Source organism: Rattus rattus, chromosome 8 (genome assembly GCF_011064425.1).
Source record: "Rattus rattus isolate New Zealand chromosome 8, Rrattus_CSIRO_v1, whole genome shotgun sequence".
In the NCBI taxonomy this organism is placed as follows: domain Eukaryota; kingdom Metazoa; phylum Chordata; class Mammalia; order Rodentia; family Muridae; genus Rattus; species Rattus rattus.
In genome coordinates this window covers 60,407,737-60,431,997 of record NC_046161.1, presented here as the reverse complement: position 1 = coordinate 60,431,997, position 24,261 = coordinate 60,407,737, and the positions used below count along the sequence as shown (strand labels likewise).

The 24,261-nt window shown below is 47.9% G+C and overlaps 1 protein-coding gene across 1 annotated transcript in view; it reads left to right on the top strand.

Moving 5' to 3' along the window:
• Snx1 (sorting nexin 1) overlaps positions 1-9,790 on the top strand; it is a 38,122-nt gene extending 28,332 nt beyond the window's left edge. Inside the window, exons 6-15 of the mRNA XM_032909530.1 lie at positions 772-913; positions 1,810-1,888; positions 2,451-2,526; positions 3,546-3,659; positions 3,826-3,919; positions 4,876-5,081; positions 7,519-7,662; positions 8,332-8,412; positions 8,761-8,832; positions 9,352-9,790. Of these exons, the coding sequence (XP_032765421.1) occupies positions 772-913; positions 1,810-1,888; positions 2,451-2,526; positions 3,546-3,659; positions 3,826-3,919; positions 4,876-5,081; positions 7,519-7,662; positions 8,332-8,412; positions 8,761-8,832; positions 9,352-9,402 (1,059 nt within the window). The 3' untranslated portion in view covers positions 9,403-9,790. The remainder of the gene's footprint in view (positions 1-771; positions 914-1,809; positions 1,889-2,450; positions 2,527-3,545; positions 3,660-3,825; positions 3,920-4,875; positions 5,082-7,518; positions 7,663-8,331; positions 8,413-8,760; positions 8,833-9,351) is intronic.
• Positions 9,791-24,261: the final 14,471 nt, after the last annotated feature.

Here is a 24,261-nt window from a genome sequence, read left to right as displayed (position 1 = left end):
GGTGTGTACCTGCGTGCGTCCTTGTGGGAAGCACAACAAGACATTGGATGTCTTAACTCTAGCTCTCTGTCTTACTGACTTAGACAGAGGCTCTCATTGGCCCTGAGGCTTGCCTTTTTGGCAAAACTAGTTGGCTAGAAGTCACTGGGTTAGGTTAGGCATCCACCTGTCTCCACCTCCACCTTCCCAGTGCTGCGGTACAGGCATGCCTAGCTTTGGTTTGGTTTGGTTTGGTTTGGGTTTTGTTTTGGGTTTGTTTTTTTGTTTTTGTTTTTGGTTTTTTTTTTTTGGTTTTTTTTGTTTGTTTTGCTTTGTTTTATTTTGTTTTGTTTTTTTAGACAGGGTCTCTCTGTGTGGCCCTGGCTGTCCTGGAACTTGGCTCTGTAGACCAGGCTGGCCTCGAACTCAGAAATCTGACAGTCTTTTCTTCCCAAGTGCTGGGATTCAAGGTGTACATCACCAACAACCTTACCCAGCTTTTTCTGTGGATACTGCAGATTCAAATTGGCCCTTATGCTTACAGCGCAAATATTCTACCACTGAGCCATCCCCCCAAGTCATATAATCCTATTTTTTCTATGCACTTAAAATTATTATTTCAAGTAGGGTTTCTTAGATTTCTAGGCTGCTCAAAAAGAAAAGCCTCTGTTTTGGACAAGGTTATTTGCCAGTTGTCTAAAGGGCAAGGTAATCTGTTTCCTTTTATGTCAGTAGGATAGATAACTCATTCTGGATTTGGAATTAAATCGCCTTGTGTTTTCCATCCCCAAGACAAGCTTACCGATGTTCAGAAGTAGGCAGTTTGCAGTGAAAAGAAGATTCAGTGACTTTCTGGGTCTTTATGAGAAGCTCTCAGAGAAGCACTCCCAGAATGGTTTCATTGTCCCTCCTCCACCTGAGAAGAGCCTCATAGGTAAGCAAGGCGGGTCACTCGGGGCACGAGAGACAGCCGGGCGCTTTACAGCTTCTCTCTGCCTCAGACACATGGTGCTAGAATTACAGGCATGCACACAACCGGAAAGATTGTGTGTGCGTGCGCCGCGTGTGCAGTGGGGTGGTGGGGGGTGGTGGGGGTGGGGGGTGGTGAGTGGGGGTGATGTGGTGGTGGTGGTGGTGGTGTGGTGGTGGTGTGGTGGTGGTGGTGTGGTGGTGGTATTTAAATACAGTGCCTCGTGCATATTAGGAAGACACTACCACTGAGCTATACCCTCAGTCTCAGCACTCGTGATTGCTCTTCCTCCGGCCACCAAGTGGTTGTCAGTCTGCACTCAGAATCTCAGAGCATTTTCCTATTATTTAACCGTGTATCTATGGGACTTTGCCTACGTACATGCATGTTGGGTACTATGTGTGTGTTGGGTGCCTTAAGACAGAAGAGGCTGCCAGATCCCTCAGAACTAGAGTTGTAAACCCCACATAGGTGCTAGAAATGGGACCTATATGCTCATAGCCGCTGAGCAGACACTCATATGTGTGCACACATATCCTTATAGGATCTCTGTATGAACATCTAGATGGCTGGAACTCACCATGTAGAACAAGCTGACCTTGAACTTAAGAGATCTCCTTGCTTGTGCCACCACACCCAGTGTGCTTTTTTCTCTTAAGACAATATACATTCTAAATCCCATAGTTACAGCCCCCAGCATGTACACTCATAAGGACTTAGTATAAGAACTTTAGTCCACCTCCGCTCATGACCTTAGATGATGCTGTCCTTTACCATCATTCCTTCAGATGACTCTTTAGAAAACTTAGATGTATCCTTTTTACTATTTCTGCTTATTTGTTTCTTAAATTCTACTCTAGGGATGACAAAGGTGAAGGTTGGGAAGGAAGACTCTTCTTCTGCAGAGTTTCTTGAGAAACGGAGGGCTGCTTTGGAAAGGTAGGTACCTGAGCTGTTCGTGGCCACGTTAGATGGGAGAAGCTGCTGCTGTGCTTCCCCACTGGAGATGAGCTGAGGTGAGCTCAGCTACACCCGCCTTTACATCCCTTCCCTTCCCACCTCAGTCGTAAGCCCTCCTTCTCTTCTCCATCCCCACTGAACTGCCATACTTTCTTCATGGATAATCTAGTGGGAGGTTCTGGGGTCTCTGAGAGTCAGTTGTCTTTTTGAAATGTGAAGAATGTGAAATGTTAAATACTCACAGAGATTTGCTTAAGTGCCTTATCTGAGTTTACATAATAAAAGGCACGAGTCCCTGCTGGCGCTGGGCAACACCCCAACTCCTGAGAGTCCTAGCCAGAGCTGGGCAGTAGTGGCTCGCTGAACCTTAATCCTAGCACTTGGGAGGCAGGCTCTGGCAGATTTCTGGGTTCAAGGCCAGCCTGGTCTACAGAGTGAGTTCCAGAATAGACAGGGCTACATAGAGAAACCCTGTCTTGAAACAAACTAAGGAAGCAGAGCCCTAACCAGTTTTTGTTTTTGTTTTTTTATTTACCCTTAGGTACCTTCAAAGAATTGTGAATCATCCTACCATGTTACAGGACCCAGATGTCAGGGAGTTTTTAGAAAAAGAAGAGGTTAGTATTACACCAAACTTCATCATCTCTCACTACCCTGAGTGAAAGGAAACTGCTATAGCCAGTGAGTTTGTGACCCCCAAGAGAACAAGGATTTCCACGGCTCTATGTGTGGTCAAATAGTGACCTACTGGCGTCCTGTGGAGCACATTGCTCTGTTTGTCAGGGTCTAGGCAAGCCTCTCGTGAGTTACTAATGTGTAGTTTGTTAGGAGACTGAGAGGCATTAGTTAAAAACCAGTTACCACAGACCACAGAGCCATCATATAGCAAGGGTTGACTGAAGTGGCCATTTTTAATAGACTATGCATAGGGTATTCATGATTGTGAAAAAATGGAGACACCTCGATTTTTAGTAACTGAAGAACTAAATAAAACATCTACACAGCAAACACCTTTTTTTTTTTTTTTTTTTAAAAGACTTGGCCTCTCTACCTATCCTTGCCTATGCTGGGACTAACGGTGTGTGTCACCACACCCTGCAGAAGCCTTTAATTTTAACAAAGGAATGCAGTTAAAGGAACGCAGGGGAAAGTCCTTGCTCTGAATTCCTGAGGACCCGAGTTACCATGTAAAGGTTACCATGTAAATGTAGAAGGAGAGGACCAACTCCAGCAATGGCCTCTGCCTCTGACCTCTGTATGTGTGCTGTTGTGAATGCTCACACACAATAATTTTAATGTCAAAACAAATGTAAAGGAATGCTTGGTGTTTAAGTAGGTCACCCGTGGGTAGGCAAACAGTCGTGACTTGGTGTTGCCTGGCCACATAGCACTCTCTGTCTGCTCTCTTTCTAGGAATAATACCAAAAGCTGAAAGTGCGATTGATTCTTACTGACATGGTGCTTGGGTTATGCTCCTGCATTTACTAGTTTTAGATTCCTGTAACTGCCGTAGAGTACAGCAGTCTATAGTCAAGTAACGTGTTGACAAGTTTTGGGCCTACCATCTGATGGATACTAATTCTTCTGAACCTTAAAGGGGCAACAGATAACTTGCATCCCCGCCTTGGTCTTGTAGCTGCCTCGAGCTGTGGGTACGCAGGCTCTAAGTGGTGCTGGTCTCCTTAAGATGTTCAACAAAGCTACAGATGCAGTCAGCAAAATGACCATCAAGATGAATGAATCAGACATTGTGAGTAGACGGTATCTCTCAGATGCCCTGAGAAGTCCTACAATTCCTGAGATTCTTTTCAATTAAAAGAAACAAAACAAAAACACAGCCTTGGTAAAAGCTGCTAAAGAAAGGCAGCTCCCTACACTTTGTTGAACACTCAAGCCAGCTCTGGCTGTGTTTCCAGTGGTTCGAGGAGAAGCTCCAGGAGGTGGAGTGTGAGGAACAGCGCCTACGGAAGCTGCACGCTGTGGTGGAGACTCTAGTCAACCATAGGAAAGGTAACCACACACTGCACTGGGGGAACGGCGTCTTCAGTGGGCTGGAGATGAGAGGCTTGCTGTTCTTAGCCATTCAAGTGGAAATTGTCAGCCCACCTGTTGCATGATGTTCTGATAAGCAAGATGCGCCCCACTCTCCTGGCAAGAAACATGACTTAAACCACTACGGGCAGAGGGTGGAGGGAGCCTGCCTGGGTACACGCTGCTTCTCTTGATGGGAGTTGGAGGCTTGCCATCCACGTTGATGCTTTTGTTACACAGTCATACTAGCAAGTATGGATGCAAGGAAGCCTTCTGTGTCTTCTTTCTTCCCCTCCTTTATAGCGAGCTTTGCTTAATTGAGAACTTGTGGAATTTTCCAAATTTCAATGCTTTCCTTCTGTGTCTTAAACATACTGCTAGCAAGAAATCTAAAAGACCATTAGCATGACGCCAGCGTAAGGGCTGGCAAGCTATGGCATGGCTGAAAGGACAGATTTGGCCTTGGACCCTGTTGCTATGAGAAGAGTATGCTGCAGAGACAATGTGTGGCCTGCAGAGCCCAAGGTACTGACTGGCCCCTGTACCAGTTTGCTCTGCTGTAGAAAGTGGAAGAGTCTGTGTGTGGTGTCTGTCTGTGTTATGTGTGTGGTGCATATAGGTGACAGTTCATGAGCTCCAACATAAATACCAGAGCCACTCCTTTACTTGGCCTGGTGACATGAGCTCAAAGAATGCTGGACCTTCTTCCTTCAGGCAACCAGACTCAGTCATATTTAGACAGTGAGAACGTTTCCTTCCCGATCCTGTGACCAGCTGAGGCCATGTCCCTTCACTTTAGTTTGGAGACTGTGTTGTAGAGCCCTCAGTTGTCAGATATGTGGGGGCCAGAGTTGCCAGCCTGCACTATGCAGGGCCATGCTCCTTTCCCCTTTCCTGAGAGATCAGACGCCTCTGCTGTCTTTGCCTCCTTCCAGAACTAGCACTGAATACAGCCCTGTTTGCCAAGAGTCTAGCCATGCTTGGGAGCTCCGAGGACAACACAGCACTGTCTCGAGCACTCTCCCAACTGGCTGAGGTGGAAGAAAAGATTGAGCAGCTCCACCAGGAACAGGCCAACAATGACTTCTTCCTCCTGGCTGAACTCCTGAGTGACTATATCCGCCTCCTGGCCATTGTCCGAGTAAGCCCCACTTCCTTTCCCCCAGCTAGCTTCTGCTCTTCACTTCCTCAGAAAAGTTCATCACAGTTTAGCTTAGCAGCGGCTGTAAGTCTGCTCTTGAAAGAACCCTGTAGACCCAGCAACCCACTTAAACTAGCCAGTTACCTCTAGTTATTCTGAGGCCCACAGCAGCCCACTCTTGGATTTCCAAGTTGGCCCATTATTGTCAAGGACAGACAGTGTTCTCTGTGCACCTTTCTCCAAGCAAGGCTTATTACAGACTGCTGCTTGGCCCCTGGAGCAGTGACTCTGCAGTCCTTTGGTCTTTGCCCTGATGAGAGCTCTTGCTGGCTTCCACTTGTCCTTCCAGTGTGGGTAGTCAGGTAATGACACGGAACTGGCTTGGCGTTGCATGTAGGAGTGTGCTGAGAGAGCTTTCACCAGGGCCCTCCTTGTGCTGTGCTAACCACACTGGTAGCAACATTGCACGCTGCCCTTCAGGTCAAATACCTCATGTCTTCTGGTGGCCCGGGTGGTCTGTTTCCAGAGCTCTCATACCAGTTAAGGAAGCTTGACTGGGCAGTATTAGCTCTTGCATGGCCTCCTTGACAAGGGAGAAACCAAGAGGAACCTGGCACTTGCACTGTGAGGTCCTGATGCTGCACGGTATCAGGATGCATGAGCCTCTCCTCCTCCTCCTCGGTGCGTCTCCCACTGTGGAGCTTCTGTGCTGTGTCAAGAACTGAGCTGCCCGCTGGGTTCTCACTTCCGTGCAGTCACAGCTACTAAAGGTAGCCTCAGAGATGTTCCTTGTCCTGTTAATTCCAGAGAGATCAGAAAGAGCCTGCCGAGGGATTCTTAGAACCAGTTAGCCTTCTCAGGCTAGAAAGCCATGGGGAAGGGCTCTGTCTGGGGAAAGCTTTCTGTGAAGAGCATTGTTTTGGGGGGACAGGGGTTCCCTAGAGAGCACAGCTTTTGGAAATGACTCTAGGCAGGGTGAGCTTTTGTGAACAGGACAAAGAGAAGCTAAGCCTTGTTCTCCATGGGCTGGAGCAGCAACCTGAGAGCAGAGAGCTATGAGCAGGTCTCTTACAGACAACTGGTGCCACCCTCCTCATGTCCTGAGTGAGCAGTGGGAATGGGGAAATGAGCAAAGGTTTCTTTTGTGTCCTTCCCTGAAGCCCTGTTAACCCAGTGGGATAGGTTTAAGCCTTTTTTAGATGTGGAGTCACCCTGTACCCAGCAGCTGGGAGGCTAAGGCAAGAGGATCATGGGAAATTCTAGGCCAGCCTGTGCTACATAGTGAGTCATTGGATACACAGTGAAGCCTGTCTTGAGAAACAGGAGCAGCAGAGTAGCAGAAGCAGCAGGACTAGAGAACTCGACTTCAGTGACCCCGCACTCTCCTTCACTAGGAGCTGTGCTGTGGCCTAAGCTTGTACTGAGGAGGCCTAGCAGACATCAAGGAAACCTTTGCAGGGAGTGGGGAGCAAATAAACAGGGCCAGGAGGCTGGCCCCAGGTACTGCTCCATGATGTGGACTGCCTTCAAAGCCTGTAGCATGCAGGTGGCATGGCCAGTAGTTGTCCTTCTGAAAGTGCTGCTTCTGTTCCAAGACTAGAAACAGGAAGCCAACAATGACCTTTGGAGAGCTTCCTCCAGCCTAGGTAGCCTAGAGCAGGTGAGTGAGTGTATGGGTAAGGTGAAGTCAGTCAGTAGGTTGTGGCCATTTTAAATGTTTATGTAAAGTCCCCTGAAGCTGCCAGCATGGGGACTCATGCCACTAATGCCAGCACTTGAGAGATTGGGGCAAGAGGTTCATGAGTTCAAGGTCACCCTCAGCTACACAATGAGATCAGGCCTGGCCTACCTGAGGCCTTGTCTCAAAAGGGAAAAAAACTCTGTCACCAGGTCTGTTATTTTTATCTGTTTGAAAGGCTGCTTCCTTGCTGTAGACTTAGAGCTCCAGAGCTGAGCAAGGTGGGTTAAGTTTCAGTGCCTACTTGTTTTCCCAGTACTCTGCATATGTGTAGACATGTACTGTGATTGCTAATACAGTGGTGGCTTTTCTGGGCTTTTCCTTGAGAGTGGGACTGTGTACTTCACTCCCACAGTGTTCATGGCTCCTTACGTGGCAGGTTTGGGGAAAGCATGCAGGCTCTTGGTCTGACTTGGTGAGGTAGGCAGTTTGGAAACCTTATTAGTGTCAGATTTTGGCATCAGGCCACCCTCTGTGCTCCAGCCCCAGGAGTAGCATGGCACTGGCCCACTGGAAGCTTGAAGAGGGCCTGACCCAGGCTTGTGCTTTTAGACGTTAAATGTCTCAGCTAGCAGTGGCTGCAGAACCTGCCCTTGTTCAGTGCTTCCCGGCCACAGTGGCTGGGAGAGCCTTCTAAGGCAGAGCCAGCCAGCATTACTGAGGCGCTGGCCGTGCTCCTCCCAACTGCCCTCTCCATAGGCCGCCTTCGACCAGCGCATGAAGACATGGCAGCGCTGGCAGGATGCTCAAGCCACGCTGCAGAAGAAGCGGGAGTCTGAGGCTCGGCTGCTGTGGGCCAACAAGCCTGACAAACTGCAGCAGGCGAAGGATGAGATTACAGAGGTGAGAACACTGCTCCCGTCCTGACCGTGACTGGATGGGCAAGGGAGCTGGTTAAGGACCAGGGCTGCTTATTCATGGATGTTCTGCCTGCATGTCTGTGCACCATGTACGTGCCTGGTACCTGAGGAGGCCAGAAGAGGGTGTTGAATACCTAGAAACATGAGCCACCATATGGGGGCTGGGATTTGAACCTGGATCCTCAGGAAGAGTAGCCAGTGCTCTTCATCCCCCGGGGTAACTCTAGCTCCTTGTATGAATCTTTGAGAAGCTACCTAGGTGGTTCAGACCTGCCTCTCCAGGAAAGACCTAAATTAAGTTTATCTGTATTTGTACTGTGTTTCTGAGTTCCTGAATCAGAGTCTGCTATGGGGCTAGAATTTTCTCAAAGGCTAGGCTTGGCCAGAGATACACGGCCATCTTTTCCCGTTGCCTGCTGGACTGTGATATACGATACTGAGTCCTTAGGTATCTCATCCTTTCCAAAGGGGCAGAAAGATGTCAGGATCCAGTGAGGTCTCCTGTAGAATTGCACCGTGACTTAAATGACACTGCTTGCCACCTTTTTGATTTGTGGCGCTGGAACTCAAACCCGGTCTCTCACACATACTAGCCAAGCATTGTGCTACTGAGCTCCATCCCAGATCTTAAGCCCCTCTTTCCTCTTCCTAGTGGGAATCTCGGGTGACTCAGTATGAAAGGGACTTTGAAAGGATTTCAACAGTTGTCCGAAAGGAGGTGACACGATTTGAGGTGAGCTAGAAGCCCTGTGTTCTGTGTGTACCTGAGTATCTGTACTCTGCTGGTTTCTGAGGCCTGGGGGCTATCTTACATTTGCTGCTAGACCGACACAATTAAACACAAACCAAAGCCCGGAGCTGCTATGTGTCCCTTCTCCCCTGCCACCATCTCCTTCCCTCAGAAAGTCTGTAGAGCTTTGGCAGAGGCTGTTTGGCTGGAACTGTAGCTGTTAAAGTTACTGGCTACTTTCCAAAGCTGTACTTGACCTTGGTCAGCAGTAAACACCACCATCCCACCAAAGTGGGAAGGAAGCAACACCTACCTGACTGGGAGGTCAACGTAGAATCCTGTCTCCTATAGAAAGAGAAATCCAAGGACTTCAAAAACCACGTGATCAAGTACCTGGAGACACTCCTGCATTCCCAGCAGCAGGTATGTAATTGTGCATAGCTCTGCCCCCCCCCCCATTTCCTCCCCAAATGACAGCTGTCTGCTTGGGACTTTGGTGAGTAGATGGGGGGAGGGCTGGTTCTGAGGGAGGAGGCTCTGATATAGTTGATAATTGAGAACAGGCCTTCAGTCAGAGCTCTGTTGCCCTCTTCACCCACTGCTGCCCTCGGGGACCTTCCTTCCATCTCTTCTTTCACTGGTGATGTCGTGCCTTATCCTCTGAATGCCCACCCTGTGGTACTGTCTGCCCCCCTGGTTTCTGCAGCTCTAACCAATCTGTGGAACCATGGTACCATTGTGAGGTGCAAACAGAGACTACCTTTGCATGTGGGACAGAAACTGATGCCTCCTTACATCTAGAGGGAGGAGGAAGTGTGGCTTCTGCATCTGCCTCACATGCCTTCCTCTTGGGTAGCCGTGGTGCCTCCCTCCCAGGCTAGCTCGGGCTCTGCTCTGCCACTAGGTGGGGCGCTTGCTTACTGTCTCCCCACTTCTTTGCAGCTGGCAAAATACTGGGAAGCCTTCCTTCCTGAGGCCAGGGCCATCTCCTGAGGGACCAAGGAGACCAGAGCCTACCTGCGTGACGCTGCCTTTTTATATACTGTCCTCCTCCCCTTGATGGACCCCAACTGATGCCCCTGCCTTGGCTGGACTTAGCCCTTCCACTCTGCCCCACAGACAAACTGTTCCCAGTTACTCTAACCAACATTTCATTTAGCTTCCACATATATTTTCTTACCTAAGAGAATAGTTTCCTGCTTTAAGCAAAAGACCTACAATAGGTGGTGGAGTTATAGGTTAGGGGTGGAGCAGTGATATAAATATATAAATACAAATGTATATTTTTCAGGATGTGGTTTAGGAACTGGGAATAACGTTTTCTGTTACTCCTGATGGTGCCATGAAAGATTATGTAATAAAATATTTGAAAATCAGGTCACAGGACTCAGCATGGTAGCACTTTTTGCTTTCGCTGGAAAGCAGTTGGGAAGGTCTAGAGTACTCCTAACCAAGAAGTTGCCGTCTGTAGTAGTTTCCCTCCATGGGCACTGAGGGCCTGCTGCGTCGTCCTGTGGAACTGGAGTTTCTCCTCTACCTGCCTCAGCTCAGAGCATCTTAGTCTGAGTCTTGTTCCTACTTCTACAGGAAGGAGCTTCAAGACAGACTCAAGACTCTAAAGCTTGTTCTGTAAAGGAGGCTGACTTGACCTCCCACTTCTGCTTCTCTAGGCCTGAGGAGCTCTCTGGCCTATCATATGTTCCGATCTTCTTTTTCTTTCTACCAAAACAGGTCCTCAGGCTGGAGGGAGGGTGTGTCCACTGACACCTGGGCATGTGCTTGCTTAGCATGTGAAGGATGTGGGTCCTCAGCACCACACAGAGGGAAGGCACCTCATCTTCAGAGCTGCTCCTGTCCCTATGGAAGGCGTGATGAGGACTGGCTGCTTACAGGGCACTCACTGCTCCAGGCAGGGTAGTCACAGAGCGCCTAAGCCTTTCAAAACTCAAAGTAGCTTTACTCGTGTGTCTGAGAGACAGCGTGTCCCCAGAGCCCCAAGTGCATGAGCACAAGCCAGAGTCTAGCCAGGGAGGGTTGGCGTCTCAGACCAGCCATTGCTGGGCCTGCCCTCAGCAATACCTACAGCTGCCCCCCCCCCCGCAACCTCCAGAGATGCCCCCACACAGAAGCTCCTGGACTTGCTGCGTGGCCGCTGCTTGGGAACAGCACTGAGCCCGGTCCTCTCACTGGGACGGGAGGAGGTGCTGCAGCTGCTATGTCAACAGGTCAGTGACAGAGTCAGTGACAGAAAAGGTTGTGGGCCTCCAGCGGTCTCCCCAGGTCATGGCCGGCTTTGGTTTTCTCATACTAACTTTTACATAGTTAAAATTATGCAACGGGTTCTGTGTCCTGCTTTTATCATTTAACATGTCACAAGCATTTTGCCTCCATGTAGTAGTGTAGTAAAGAACACATTTAATTCTAGTACTCTATGAGTTCAAAACCCGTTCTTTTCCCGTTGCCTGCTGGACTGTGATATACAATACTGAGTCCTTAGGTATCTCATCCTTTCCAAAGGGGCAGAAAGATGTCAGGTTTGCTTTTGAGTTAGAATCTTGGGTAGCCCACACTGGTTTTGAATTTGCTGTGTCACCAAGCCTGGCCTTGAACTCCTCATCCTCCTGCTGAAGCCTCCCAAGTGCTGGGATGCATGTGTGCACCGACACCTAACACACTTCATCTGGGGCATTTACATGTGTGCACCGACACCTAACACACTTCATCTGGGGCATTTACATGTGTGCACCGACACCTAACACACTTCATCTGGGGCATTTACATGTATTTTGGGAATCATTTGAGAGTAAGTTGCAGACATTACCACTTACCCCAAAATTTCAGTATGAAGTTCCATAAGAACAAGAATAGCCCATCATAATTTAAATAAAAGTTGTTAAAACCAAGGAGTTGGGGGCTGGGGAAATGACTCAGTGGTTAAGAACACACTCTGCTCCAGCAGATGACTCAAGTTCAGTTCCAAGCATCCATGTTGAACAGCACATAATTGTCAGCAATGCCAGCTCCAGGGATCCAACTCTTCTGTGACCTTCAGGAACCTGCACACGTGTGCATGCACGCGTGCACACACACACACACACACAGAGTTTTCTAAAAGGCTTAACAATATAATAGTCATTTAACACATAGCTCATACTTAAATCTGTCCATTGTCTTAGGTTCCCTCAATATAGAAAGACGTTCCATATACAGTTAGTGACCCTCAAGGACCCTGACTAACAGTGTCCTTGTAGCAGTTCTTTTTCCTGATACAGGATCATATCAGAGTACAGGAAGACTGGCACGACCGTATGCTGGGTGAAGAACATGAATCTGTTAATACAGAGAATCCCTCCACCTGCCTTTGTCTTTCATTACCATGGCATTTCTGAGGAATGAAGGCCCACTTCTGGCCTCTGTGGACACACATACACGTAAAAATAAATAAATAAAAAACTTGTAAGTGAAGCAGCCAGGCCTGGTAAGAACAAGCCTTTAATCCCAGCACACAGGTGGTAGAAGCCAGAGGATCCCGTTGGCTCCAGTCTACCCTGGTCACTGCATGGAGTCTAGGTCAGCCGGGGCTGCACAGTGAGGCCCAGCCTCCAACAGAAATGCTGGGGGGTGGGGCCATCCCATGTGCACTGTGGAACACTAAGAACACTTTGAGAAGGGGGGCTATTCCATGCTGCTCTCAGGGAGGGCCTTTTGAGCCTTTTAGGAGTCTAATACTCTACCAAATGAACTAGCTGGGCACATTTGAGACATTCAGATAAAAGCTATGGAGAGAAGTCTGCATTTACCCTGGCATGACCCTTGGGTTATCTGTCCCTGCCCACCCTCCCATCCCCACACACACATTAAATCTGATGTCATCTGAAGATTAGAGCTGGTTTTTAGTAGAAGTGTTCAGTGACAAAGTAAGTCAGCAGCTAAGATAGACTCAGAGTGTCACACATAAATCCCAGCAACTTAGGGTTCTGGGGAGTTTTGGGGTTTTTGTGTTTTGTTTTTCTTTTTGTTGTTTTTTGTTTTGTTTTTTTGGGACAGGGTTTCTCTTTGTAGCCCTAATGTCCTGGAACTCACTTTGTAGACCAGGCTGACCTCAAACTCACAGAGATCCTCCTGCCTCTCCCTCCTAGTTGCTGAAATTACAGGTGTATACTACCATGCCTGGCAACTTGAAGCCTAAATAAATATATAAATAAACGCCTTTAGAAAGGATGTGCTGGGGTTGGGATTTAGCTCAGTGGTAGCGCTTGCCTAGGGAAGCGCAAGGCCCTGGGTTCGGTCCCCAGCTCGGAAAAAAAAAAAAAAGAACCAAAAAAAAAAAAAAAAAAGGATGTGCTGCTGGAGGTGCTCGGGATGGAGTCGAGACCTGGCTGAGCAGAGCAAGCTCTGGGTCCACAGGAGGTTTGTACAAGATGCTGAGATTTTCCCCACCAGCATTTGGAAGGGAGGAGGAAGGACAATAATGAGTCCCTAGAGCAGAGGACAGACCCTCTCTGCAGTTGGCATTCATGTGAACCTCATACTTGGTCTCTGGAGAGACTGGTGGAGCCTCTCGGTGTTTGGGCAGGGCAGGCCAGGGCTGAGTGTTAGATTTAGATGGGAACAAGCTAGCCCGTCCCCTGAACCTTGGGACATGTCACCTGCCAATGCTCTGCCCTGTCAGTTGTGTGGCTTTAGGTTGGCACTGTCAACGAAACCATAAACTCCAAGGTCCCTGGCAATAGCTCAGGCTCAAAACAGGTGCCAAACGTGCAGGCTGTGTCACAGTTAGGACTGTGAGGACCCTAGCTCACCCTGCCCTGTTTATCTCCCAGGCCTTCACAAGGGCAGTAACGCCTCTTGGAAGGTAATTCCAACTCTGCCCTTCCCATCCTCATTATTGTTAGCTTTGGGCTCTATGCCTGTAACATCTCAGCCCCCATTTCTTTAGTATGTATGTATGTATGTATGTATGTATGTATGTATGTATTCCTCAGTGTACACATACCATGACCCATGGAGGTCAGGAGACAGAGTTGGGTCCCCTGGAAATGGAACTACAGGTGGTTGTAAGGTGCCATGTGGGCACTAGGAGTTGAACCCAGGTCCTCTGAAAGCAATCAGTGCTTTCAACTGCTCAGGCCTCTGCAGCCCTCCTCGTTCATCTTCGTCTTCAGTCTGTAACACAGCTTCCTGAGACAGTTATTCCCAACACTCTGGATGGATGTGGACAGGCGTGGACAGGTGTGAGAGAGTTGTTCACCGAAGATCCCTATGAACACTCCTAGAAACCAGGTACTAAAGACAAGTACTCAAAGATGTCCTCATGGCTCTGTGGACAGCTGAAAAAACTGGAAGCAACCTACCTGTCCATTGGGAAGGGATGATGAGGTATGGTACGGTGACCCAATTAGAGATCACAGAGACATTAACAGTGGTGGCAAGCAGTATTCATCCACAAGGAAAATATTTCCTGAGTGAAAAAAACAGGCCATGGACAACATGATCCCCATTTAATAAAACTAACTGGGAGGGGCACTGACTGAATTGTTAAGTGCAGTTATCTCTAGATATGGAAACTTCCATTACTTTTGCTTTAAAAAAAAAAAAAAAAGACTTGTTATGTATGTGACACTGTAGCTATCTTCAGACACACCAGAAGAGGGCATCAGGTCCCATTACAGATGGTTGTGAGTCACCATGTGGTTGCTGGGAATTGAACTCAGGACCTCTGGAAGAGCAGTCGGTGCTCTTAACCACTGAGCCATCTCTCCAGTCCTGGGATACAAATCTTTCTGCAAGCTTTGCCCCTCTAACCCTGGCTTGCTATGGAAATTGTCCTGTTGCTGTGAAGACCAGACCTGGACAGAAAGCCCCACCCACCTAAGGCAGCTCAACAGCAGCTCAGAGGCAGCAAGCAGGGTTATCTCCCAACTGAAAAAAAAACCCACAGAAAAACCCTATTCAGTCTGAGACAGGACCTTTCCCTAAAGAGAATTGACAACTGTTTCCAAATGAGTTTCCCCCTGAGCTTCAAAGCTCTCAGCTTCCCCTTGCATTATGAGTAGCTGCAGTCAAGACCACAGGGGCCCACCCAGCCTGTCTCTCTACTGGGGAACATCACCAGAAAAACATGAAGCACAAGGCAGCCAGGACCATGTGCAAGGCAGGGAGCAGAGTGTCCCCGACAGCCACTGCCACTGTGGAGTCTAATTAACTACAATAAGAGCTGTCATGAACACTCTGATATGCCAGGCACTGAGCTCCAGCTGTAGGACTTCACTGTGTCAGGGGGCATCATCCACCGTAAGAGAGATCAAGTAGTCTGCTCCATTACACCACACGAGGAAGGCAGAGATTGCCAAGAGGACTCCACACAAGAGGAACCAGCTTAGACTATTAAGCTATTTTATCTGCTTGCCTCGAAGTGGTTTCATAGAACTCAGGCTGGCCCCTGATGTTCTATATAGCAAAGGCTGGCCTTGAACTCCTCATCCTCTGGCCTCAGCTTCCCAGGTACTGCAAGCCGCTTTGCCTTGCTAATTTTTTTTTAAGGCCTGAATTAAGTCCACTTAACAAGAAAATTATAAACAAGTCTCATTTTGTTTCCAACTTGTCCTTATATTTGAGCATCTGAGGCAGTCTCCCTAAAAGTCTTGCAATGATGTCTTGTCCAGCTGGTTTTAGGAGAAGCCACTAGACAACTTTTTCATTTAGTTTTGTGAGACAGGGTTTTTCTTTGTAGTTCTGGTTGTACTGGAACTTGCTCTGTAGACCGGGTTGGCCTCAAACTCACAGAGATCTGCCTGCCTCTGCCTCCCAAGTGCTGGGATTAAAGGTACCACCACCACATTTGGATTAAAAACTACTCTGGTTGAATCTTGTTTGAGTCCCAACCACAGGCGAGGCTGAGGGAGGAGAATCATTTGATCCTAAGACATGGGTGGGGCCGAGGCCATAGCTTAGGGGCAGAACAGGTCACAGCTACCTAAAGTCCTTGGCTTGATCCCATACAGAGCAAAGCAACTCCACTGTTTGAGAAGCCACAGACGACACCCTGTGGAATGCTACGGTGAAGGTAGGAGCACCTCCATTCCAGACCTGCAGATCTACAGCAGCCACAGCCCCTCCTGGATTCTGCCTGTTGAACTCAGTTCTTGTTTAAAGCTGTCTTCATAAACCACCCCAATTACATGGGTGTTTCTTTGCTCTGTGGCCCCAATGGTGAGTGCCGAGGGGGGAGAGCTGGCTGGACGGTCTATATGTAGAAAGCCCTGCAAGCGTCCCTGATCCTATCCCAAGCACCTGAGAAGCTCGTCACAACCTGGGCAGGAGTGAGTGGCCCTTAGGAGTGACACTGTTGGCTCATGTCCTAGGCTTTGCTCACACAGGACATGCTCACTGAAAGTGCCTTCTCACCGCTACCCTCTCTGAAACCCACACTTTCTTCCTCAAGGCCTGTCCTCACTTTATAAAAATGGAGTTTAGACTACCTCTGAAGTTTAAAATGTCTTAGCAAGACCTTTTTAAAAGGTTACTCTAAAGTCCAAAATTCACACATAAAAATTATCTATTTGTTTGTTTATATATATTTTTAATGGATTTATTTATTATATATGAGTACACTGTAGCTGTCTTCAGACACACCAGAAGAGGGCGTCGGATCCCATTACAGATGGTTGTGAGCCACCATATGGTTGCTGGGAATTGAACTCAGGACCTCTGCAAGAGCAGTCAGTGCTCTTAACCACTGAGCCATCTCTCCAGCCCCTTGTTTATATATTTTTTTGACAGTGTTTCTCTGTGCAACCTTGGCAGTGTTTCTCTGTGCAACCTTGGCTGTCCTGAACTCATTCTGAGAACAGGCTGGCCTTGAACTCACAGAGATTGCCTATCTCTGACTCCTGAGCGCACTCTCTCTCCCTCTCATACACACACACACACACACACACACACACACACACACACACACACACACACACACACACACAGAGCAAAGTAATTTTTAAAAATCAAAAGCTTGGGATATATGTAGCTCAATATAAAAGTTGCTTTTATTTGCTTGATGTAATTGTCTCCAGAGGTTGACTCTCCGTCTGCCAACCGAGGCCTAGTCTGGTTAAGGATGTTTCTAGCTCTGTACAGTCTAGTCTAGGCTTAGAATGTTTTCAGTCTCTGAGACTTACAGCTGAATAAGCTCATCCCTTTAAGCTCTCTCAGATCTCTGGCTGGCTGGCCAACTCGGCTGTTCTAGCTCAAATTCCTCTCCACACTGACTGATTCAAACTGGCTTCTCTCAGCTTCTGACTGAATTGCATTGTTTGGCCTCAAACTAGCTTTGGCAATCTGTTCTAATCTTCTGGCTCCTTCTTGTTCTCTGGCTCCTGCTGTCTGTCTGTCTATCTGTCTGTCTGTCTGTCTGTCTCTCTCTCCTTGCTGTTTTCTCTTAAGTGGCTCTTTTTTCTCTCTGTTCTCTGAGAATTGGATATATCCTATTCTGTCAGATCTTTCTCTGATTCATCACTTTGTCTGCCTCTCAATTAGACATCACTTTCACACATGGGTGCTTCCTTCTACAAAATAACATTACCTTCATTGTTTGGGATTATTAAGGATTCGTCTGTATTCCAGCCAGAGAAGCCATGTTGCTGGATTAAAATCCCTTTACAGATCATTTGCTAGAGTGCTTGCTGAGCATAGACAAAACCTTAGGTTTGATCCCAAGCATTGCCTATACCCAGACAAGATGGCATTTCCTAGGAAGTGAAGATAGGAGGATGGAAAGTTCAAGGTCGGCTACACAGCCAGTTGGAGACCAGACAGGAGAGTCTGTTTTATTTTTGCTGTTGTTGTTGTTGTTGTTGTTGTTGTTGTTGTTGTTGTTTTGGGGGGGTTGTTTTTAAATTAAGTAGTTCAAGTAAAAATTATAAAGTGTCTTTTAGCCAGACATGGTGGCACACGCCTTTAATCATAGCACACGGGAAGCAGAGCAGGTGGAAGCTAGCCTGATCTACAGAGTGAGTTCCAGGACAGACAGTGCTACACAGAAAGACACTGTCTCAAAAATAAAAAGATTTATATTTATAAATGTATACCCATACACACAGATCTATTTAAAGTCAATCAGTAAGAACCATGCCTATGTGATGGATATGATAACCTCTGTCTCCACACTTCTGTGCACTATGGAGTAAATGTGGAAATCCTTATCATAGCATTTAACACTTGAAAATAGTTGTACCTCAGCGTATTAAAAGAAATAAAATATATTAGGAAGAACCATATGCAGTGGCCAGTCTCCCACTGGTTTATGAAGTATAAAAATAGTAATTTGGTATAAATAAAAAAAAATTACTATGTATTCACTGTGTGCCTGGCCCATGCTAAACACTTCAGAAGCATGATGTGGTTTAACCCACGTACAGATCTCCTGCAGATAAGGATTTGGGTTGCAGATCCTCAACGATTGTAATTCTCAAAGATTACACAGACAAGCAAAATTGGGATCTGCCATAGCAGGCTAGACCCACCCTTGCTCGGGTAATCATGAAGCCAGCGTGCCTGCCGGCCCCAGAGAAGAATCAGGTCTCTGTGCCCAGCTGCAACCAGGAGCTGTTTGTTTTCTTAATGGGGGTTATCCAAACCTCCTGAGCGCCTCTCAGCTGCAGAAGCCCTGCCGGTGAAAAGGAGCTTTGTGTGAGGATGGTGAAGGGCAAGGTTCCCAGCCAAGGCCAGAGAGGAGCGAGCCAGCTCAAGCATCAGCATGGGGCGCTCCCTGAAGCAACCAGCGCTACGGCAGGAGCCCCGTTAAGTCGGGGAGATATCATCACCCCAAGTCTCTCCTGCCCATTGCTTAGTCCACGATCCTACCTATGAGCGGCGAGCGTGGACTCCATGTCTGCATCAAGTAACCAGTGTCCAGTGGTCCCAGGAAGCTGGTGTGAGAATCCAGAAACAGCCTGCCACTTGGGTCCCAACCAACAGTTTCAAGGATCAGAACATGATCTGGAGCTTACTGTAAATGCTAGCGCCAGGCTCTTTCTTCCAAGCGCTAAGCAGTCAGAAATTTGGAAGTGAATTTGCTCTATAGTCTATTAATGGAGTATAAGATCCTAATGTAACCACGAAGAAGAGAGCCGGTGAGGTGAGATGGCTCTGCAGTGAAGGCTCCCGCCACTAAACCTGATGACCTGAGTTTGATTCCCAGGGACCCCCTTGGCGGAAGGAGGGCACTCACTGACTTCACACTTGAGTGCGCATGTGCATATGAAAAAAAAAAGTCACAAAAGCTTCCAGAAGTAGCCCAGCACTTTAAAGCAACTGTCACTCCACACCACGCTGGATAGTGATGGACAAAAGGCCCGATCTGCCCTTACAGCAGCCCTTTCTAGCCTAGCCCTGGTGGAGTGCAGATTTGTGCCACCACACCCACCACAAGCCTCTTGCTGTCTGACTGCACCCTTGTTCTGTGGAGCCCTAGGGACCTAGGAGCAGAAAGGTTACTCCACATTTTTAACACCTCAGCTGCACAAACTCTCATTCTATAACTAGTGAGGAAAACACTGGTTTGGAAAAATACCTGGTAAATTGGTTCAGTGGGTAAATAAAGGCACTTGCTGCCAAGCCTGGGGATCTGGGTTCAATTCCTGGGTCCTATATTCCTATATCCCCTGTATACCTGTGAGCACCAGCATGGGATGGCCCCTTTCCCCCACAGCAAACCAATAAAACACTTTTTGGTTGTGAGCCTAGCCTTTAACGGCTGAGCCATCTCTCCAGCCCAGCGCTTTTTAAAAAGAGAAAGAATACTTGAATAAGTAAGTGAATAAAATTAACATGTCTGTGGGGGGATGGAGGGCAGGAGGGAGAGACTGAAGGGAAGGTGGGATGCACACACACGCATACACACATTAAACACCACGAACAACCCAAGCAGTGCATGGTAGTGCACATCTGTACCTGCAGTGTCAGTGAAATCAAAGCCAGCCCAGTCTCCTCACCCCTCAGCTTAGCCATCAAATCTAGAAAGGTCATTCTCCTCAGGTGCAGAGGAAGCTCCGAGTTCTCCGAACCCCAAAGGCAGTGCATGTGCCCAGAAATGAGTCTTAGCTATGCTCAGGTGGAACTATGGAAAGAATGTTTAGGAAAGCCTAGGTCAGCATTTCTCACAAACCCGAGAAAACCGGCTTCTGCCTGCCAGAAATGGCCCATTCCTTTGGCATATGCCTATAGCTACATATCAAAGCCCACGCTGGCCTCTCCACCCCTCAGTCCCTCCACAGGTACTCGTTGTGCATTTCAAAGTCCATGCCAGCTCCTAGGCGTCCCTCCTCCAAGACACCCCTTGTTTTCTACATAAGGGCATGGTTTCCCTCTGCCCCAGCTCTCTCTCCCGCTGTCCTTGCTTCTCTTGCAGGCAGACCCGGCGACGTCCAGTCTGCTTCCCTCCCCCCCAGCTCTGAATTCTTTCTGAAGCCTCTGGATGTTCGTCTCTGTCTGTCTCTGTCTCTCTGTCCCCCAGCCCTCTCTCTCACATCTACAATAAAAATCTTTCCCCCTGACCATGGAACAGCCATTTTGGTAGTTTCTTTACTGAACCCTTGATTACAATTCTCTCCCTACTCCTTGGAAGACACTCATTCCAGAGTGTCCCGCCCACACCCGGAGAGGAGGGACGAGTGTACCTACAGGAGAATCTGAGCAGACAGGCCTCACTGGGCTCTCCTGTCCTCTACTAGCGTCACAACACACCCTTTGGTCCACTCTATCTCCATAAGACACCTATTCATTATGGCGCCTAAGCATGAAAACAAGTGGTTTTCTTTTGCTTTGTTGTGCTGGAGAGTGCATCCAAGGCCTCATGCACGCTGTGCCCCTAAGCTACAGACCCGGGCTTCCCACCATCAAACTGTTTGCCCAGGATCTTTGGACCTTCACCTCTACAGTATTCCATGTCATGTAAAAAGAGGTCAGTCAATCCTCCAGAGTGTAAAAGTAACCTTTATTCTCCTGTCATAGTTGTTGACTCAGAGGCTTAGTGCCTCTGTCTGCTAGCCTAGGCCTAGTCCTGGGAGCTTCTGGACTCCATACAATCTTATCCAGGCCTAGAATGTTTTCAGCCTCAGAGACTTAGAGCTGAATAAGCTCACCCTTTCTAATTCTTTCTGCGTTCTGGCTGGCTGGTTCAACTCAGCTGCTCTGGCTCAAACTCCTCTCCACGCTGACTGATTCTTACTGGCTTCTCTCAGCTTCTGACTGAATTGCTCTCCTTGGTCTCAAACTATCACTCTTCTGGCCCCTTCTCATTCTCTTTGCTTCTTCTGTCTTTACCTGTTTCTAGCTTGTTCTCTCTTCAATATCTCTCTCTCTCTCTCTCTCTCTCTCTCTCTCTCTCTCTCTCTCTCTCTCTCTGTAAAACTCTCCTGGTAAAACTGCCTCCTTCTCCCTCTCTGTGCTGCTCTACTCGCCCTCTCAACTCCACTGCACTGCTCTCCAGGAAGTCTACTGTATTCCTGTGCTGTCTGTCTCCCCCTTAAGTAGCTTTCCTTGCCTCCCCTTGAGAGAGTTGGGAAGATCCTATTCGGTCAAATTTTTCTCTGATTCATCACTTTTTCTGACACTCAATTAGACGTCACTTTCAAAAATGGCAATTTCCCTCTACAAACTAACTTTACCTTCATTGTTTAAGATTAAAAGGTGAGAGGGGCTGAGAGATGGCTCAGCGGTTAAGAGCACGGACTGCTCTTCCAGAGGTCCTGAGTTCAATTCCCAGCAACCACATGGTGGCTCACAACCATCTGTAAGGAGATCCGATGCCCTCTTCTGGTGTATCTGAGGACAGCTACGTGTACTTATATATAATAAATGAATAAATCTTTAAAAAAAAAAAAAAGATTAAAGGTGAGTACTAAGGACATGTGTATATTCCAGCCAGAGGGATTAAAGATGTGTGCTAAGGGCTGAGACACACCTCGGCTAAAAACTGGTTCAAATGTCCTGTAACCCTGGAGCTGGAGTTGCAGGTGCTTGGGAGCTGCCATGTGGGTGCTTGGAATCGAACCTGAGTCCTCTGAAAGCTCAGCCAGTGTTATTAATTGCTATGCCATCTTCCCAGCTCTAAGCTGTCGTTTGTTACAGGAATAGCAACAAGACTCTTACAGGGTTTCTATTGCTGTGATGATACACTTCCACCTCACTGTCACCATCTAAGGAAGTCAGGGCAGAAGCTGGTGGGGAGGTCATGGAGAAGGGCTGCTTCTGGGCTTGCTCCTATGGCCTGCTCTGCCTGCTTTCCTTATAGAACCCAGAACAACCTATGGGTGACCCCACCCACAATGAGCTGTGTCCTTTCACATCAACCACTAATTAGGAAGATGCCTTACAGGTTTGCCTATAGCCTGCTTTGTTTGTTTCTTGTTGTTTTGTTTTTTCTGAGCTAGGGTTTTTCTGTGTCTCCCTGGCTGTCCTGGAACTTACTCTGTAGACCAGGCTGGCTCCAAACTCAGAGATCTCTCCTCTTGAGTGCTGGGATTAAAGGCTCGAAACAACCACTGCCTGGACAATATAGCCTGATGTTTTGTTTTCGAGACAGGGTTTCTCTGTGTAGCCGTGGCTGTCTTGTAAAACTCGCTTTGTAGACCAGGCTGGTTTTGAACACAGAGATCCACCTACCTCTGCCTTATAGCCTGATCTTATGGTGACTTTTTCCTATGAGTCAAGTTTGTGTCAGAAAAACTAGTCCAAACAGTGGGGGAGGAAAAGCGCTTCCCCCCCCTCTCTCTTATGCTGGAGACACACAGCAATTACAGACTGGACTAGGAGCTTGCCGCGACGTGGAAGGAATCCCCTTCAAGGAGGGCACAGTAAGCTCACTGGTGGAGGAGTCAAGAGAAAGTATGTTCCAGGTAGGAATGAATGTGGAAGGTCAGGAAAGCCGGAAGATTCCCGTGGCCAGAGTGAAGTACGTGGTGGGAGGGAGTGAAAACGGGATAGGTGAGGGGGGGTTGGGGAGGCTCTGATAGCAGTTTGTTTTGGGAGATAGAGAACCGGCCTTATACCCAGAGAGAGGCAAGGAAACGGAGGCCAAGAGACAGAGGCCATTAGGACGATGCTCTGAACACTGAAGTGGCTGTGTGGGTAGAAGAGACTCAATGTCTCTTTGTTCAATTCTGATACCGGCATCCCAAAGAGGAAATGAAACCCCAGCACTTCTCCTTGGTGTGGGTCATTTCCCTTCCAGAGACCACACCTCCACCTCTACCTGGGAAGTTGCAGCTTCCTGGTTTCCTGGCCTTGGCACACTGAATTTGGAGGAGGAGATTGAGTGCAAGCACCAGTGGTAGTGAGGATGTCCTCTGCTGAGCATCTGTACTAGCAAGAGAGACTTGTCTCCGAACCACAGCCCTTAACACAGATGCTTTGCTTTGCTTTTGGCCCTGCCCCAAACCCCTCCTTCCAGGTATGAGCCTAATAGAGCAAAACTGCTCATCTCTCTGCGCAGGGCCGCCCACTGTGTTAAGTTCCTGTGAGATTCCTTGCTACACGCAATAATTTTACCGTAACTAAAGATGCAGGCAAGTTTGCACAGCAGTGGGACAAATGTGCCAGTTCATAAAATATTGTTGGATGTTTGATGCTGCAGGACATAGAGCATTATCAGAGTTGGTGGGTGTTTAAAATAGTCAACGGAGCCAGGTGCGGTGGTGCACACCTTTTTTTTTTTTTTTTTTTTTTTTTTTTCAGAGCTGGGGGCCCTGGCTGTCCTGAAATTCACTATATAGACCAGGCTGGCCTTCAACTTATAGAGCTCTGCCTGCCTCTGCCTCCCAAATGCTGGGATTAAAGGTATGCGCTACTATGCCTGGCTATCTGTCTGCTTTTTTGGTTTTATTGTTGTTTGTTTGTTTTTATACCATCCACCCCATGACCGCTGGTCCAGGGGTGGCACCATCCAGAGTGGGCTGGACCCTCCTACATCAATCAGTAGTCAAGAAAGTGCGGACGGGAACTCTGTCTGTCTGCAGGGCTTTTTTCAACTAAGGTTCCTCCCTTCCCAGATGACTCTAGCTGTGCGATGCTGACAGAGACAAACAGGGTACAAGCCTACATGCTGCCACACACACGGATCGAATGGCATAAGAAAATACTGTCTTTGTTTTGCTTTTTTTTAAATCAAACCACTATGTTTTTATAAGGGCAGATAACTTTGTACATTAAAAACACAGCAAGTTGCCAGATGATGGTGGCTTTTAGCCCCAGAACCTAGAGGGCAGAGGCAGGTGAATCACTGAGTTTGAGACCAGCCTGGAGAGAAACCATGTCTAAAACATCAACAAACCAAACAACCAAGAAAACCTCCAAAACAATTTGTTCATAAACAATACTCTCAGACTACAGCTGAGGCGTTTCGGGTAATGCTAATTGGCCATGCATGCTGTGACAGTGTGCGCAGTACAAAGTGTGCGTACTGTGTGCTCAGAGCCAAGGCTGAAGTGACACTTCAGGGTGCATGGGCTGAATGCACACGATCAAGGGCTGCCAGACACACCTTAGATTCATTACATGCTGGGATTTAAATTTTTAGTTGTCGCATATTCAGAAACTTTCTACTGCCAAAACTTTAAGACACCTACATTCAGTTACACAAATGTACTAGTCAGGGAACCAGGACCATTAGGGTCTCCCCCAACTCCCTTTGTGTGTGTGTGTGTGTGTGTGTGTGTGTCTGTCTGTCTGTCTGTCTGTCTGTCTGTCGTCCGTGCCTTTCTCTGTGTGTGTGGATTTATTAGTGTGGCTTACAGACTGTGGCTCAGTTAGTCCAATAACTGTCTACTAACAGAAAGTCCAAGGATCCAGCAGTTGTAG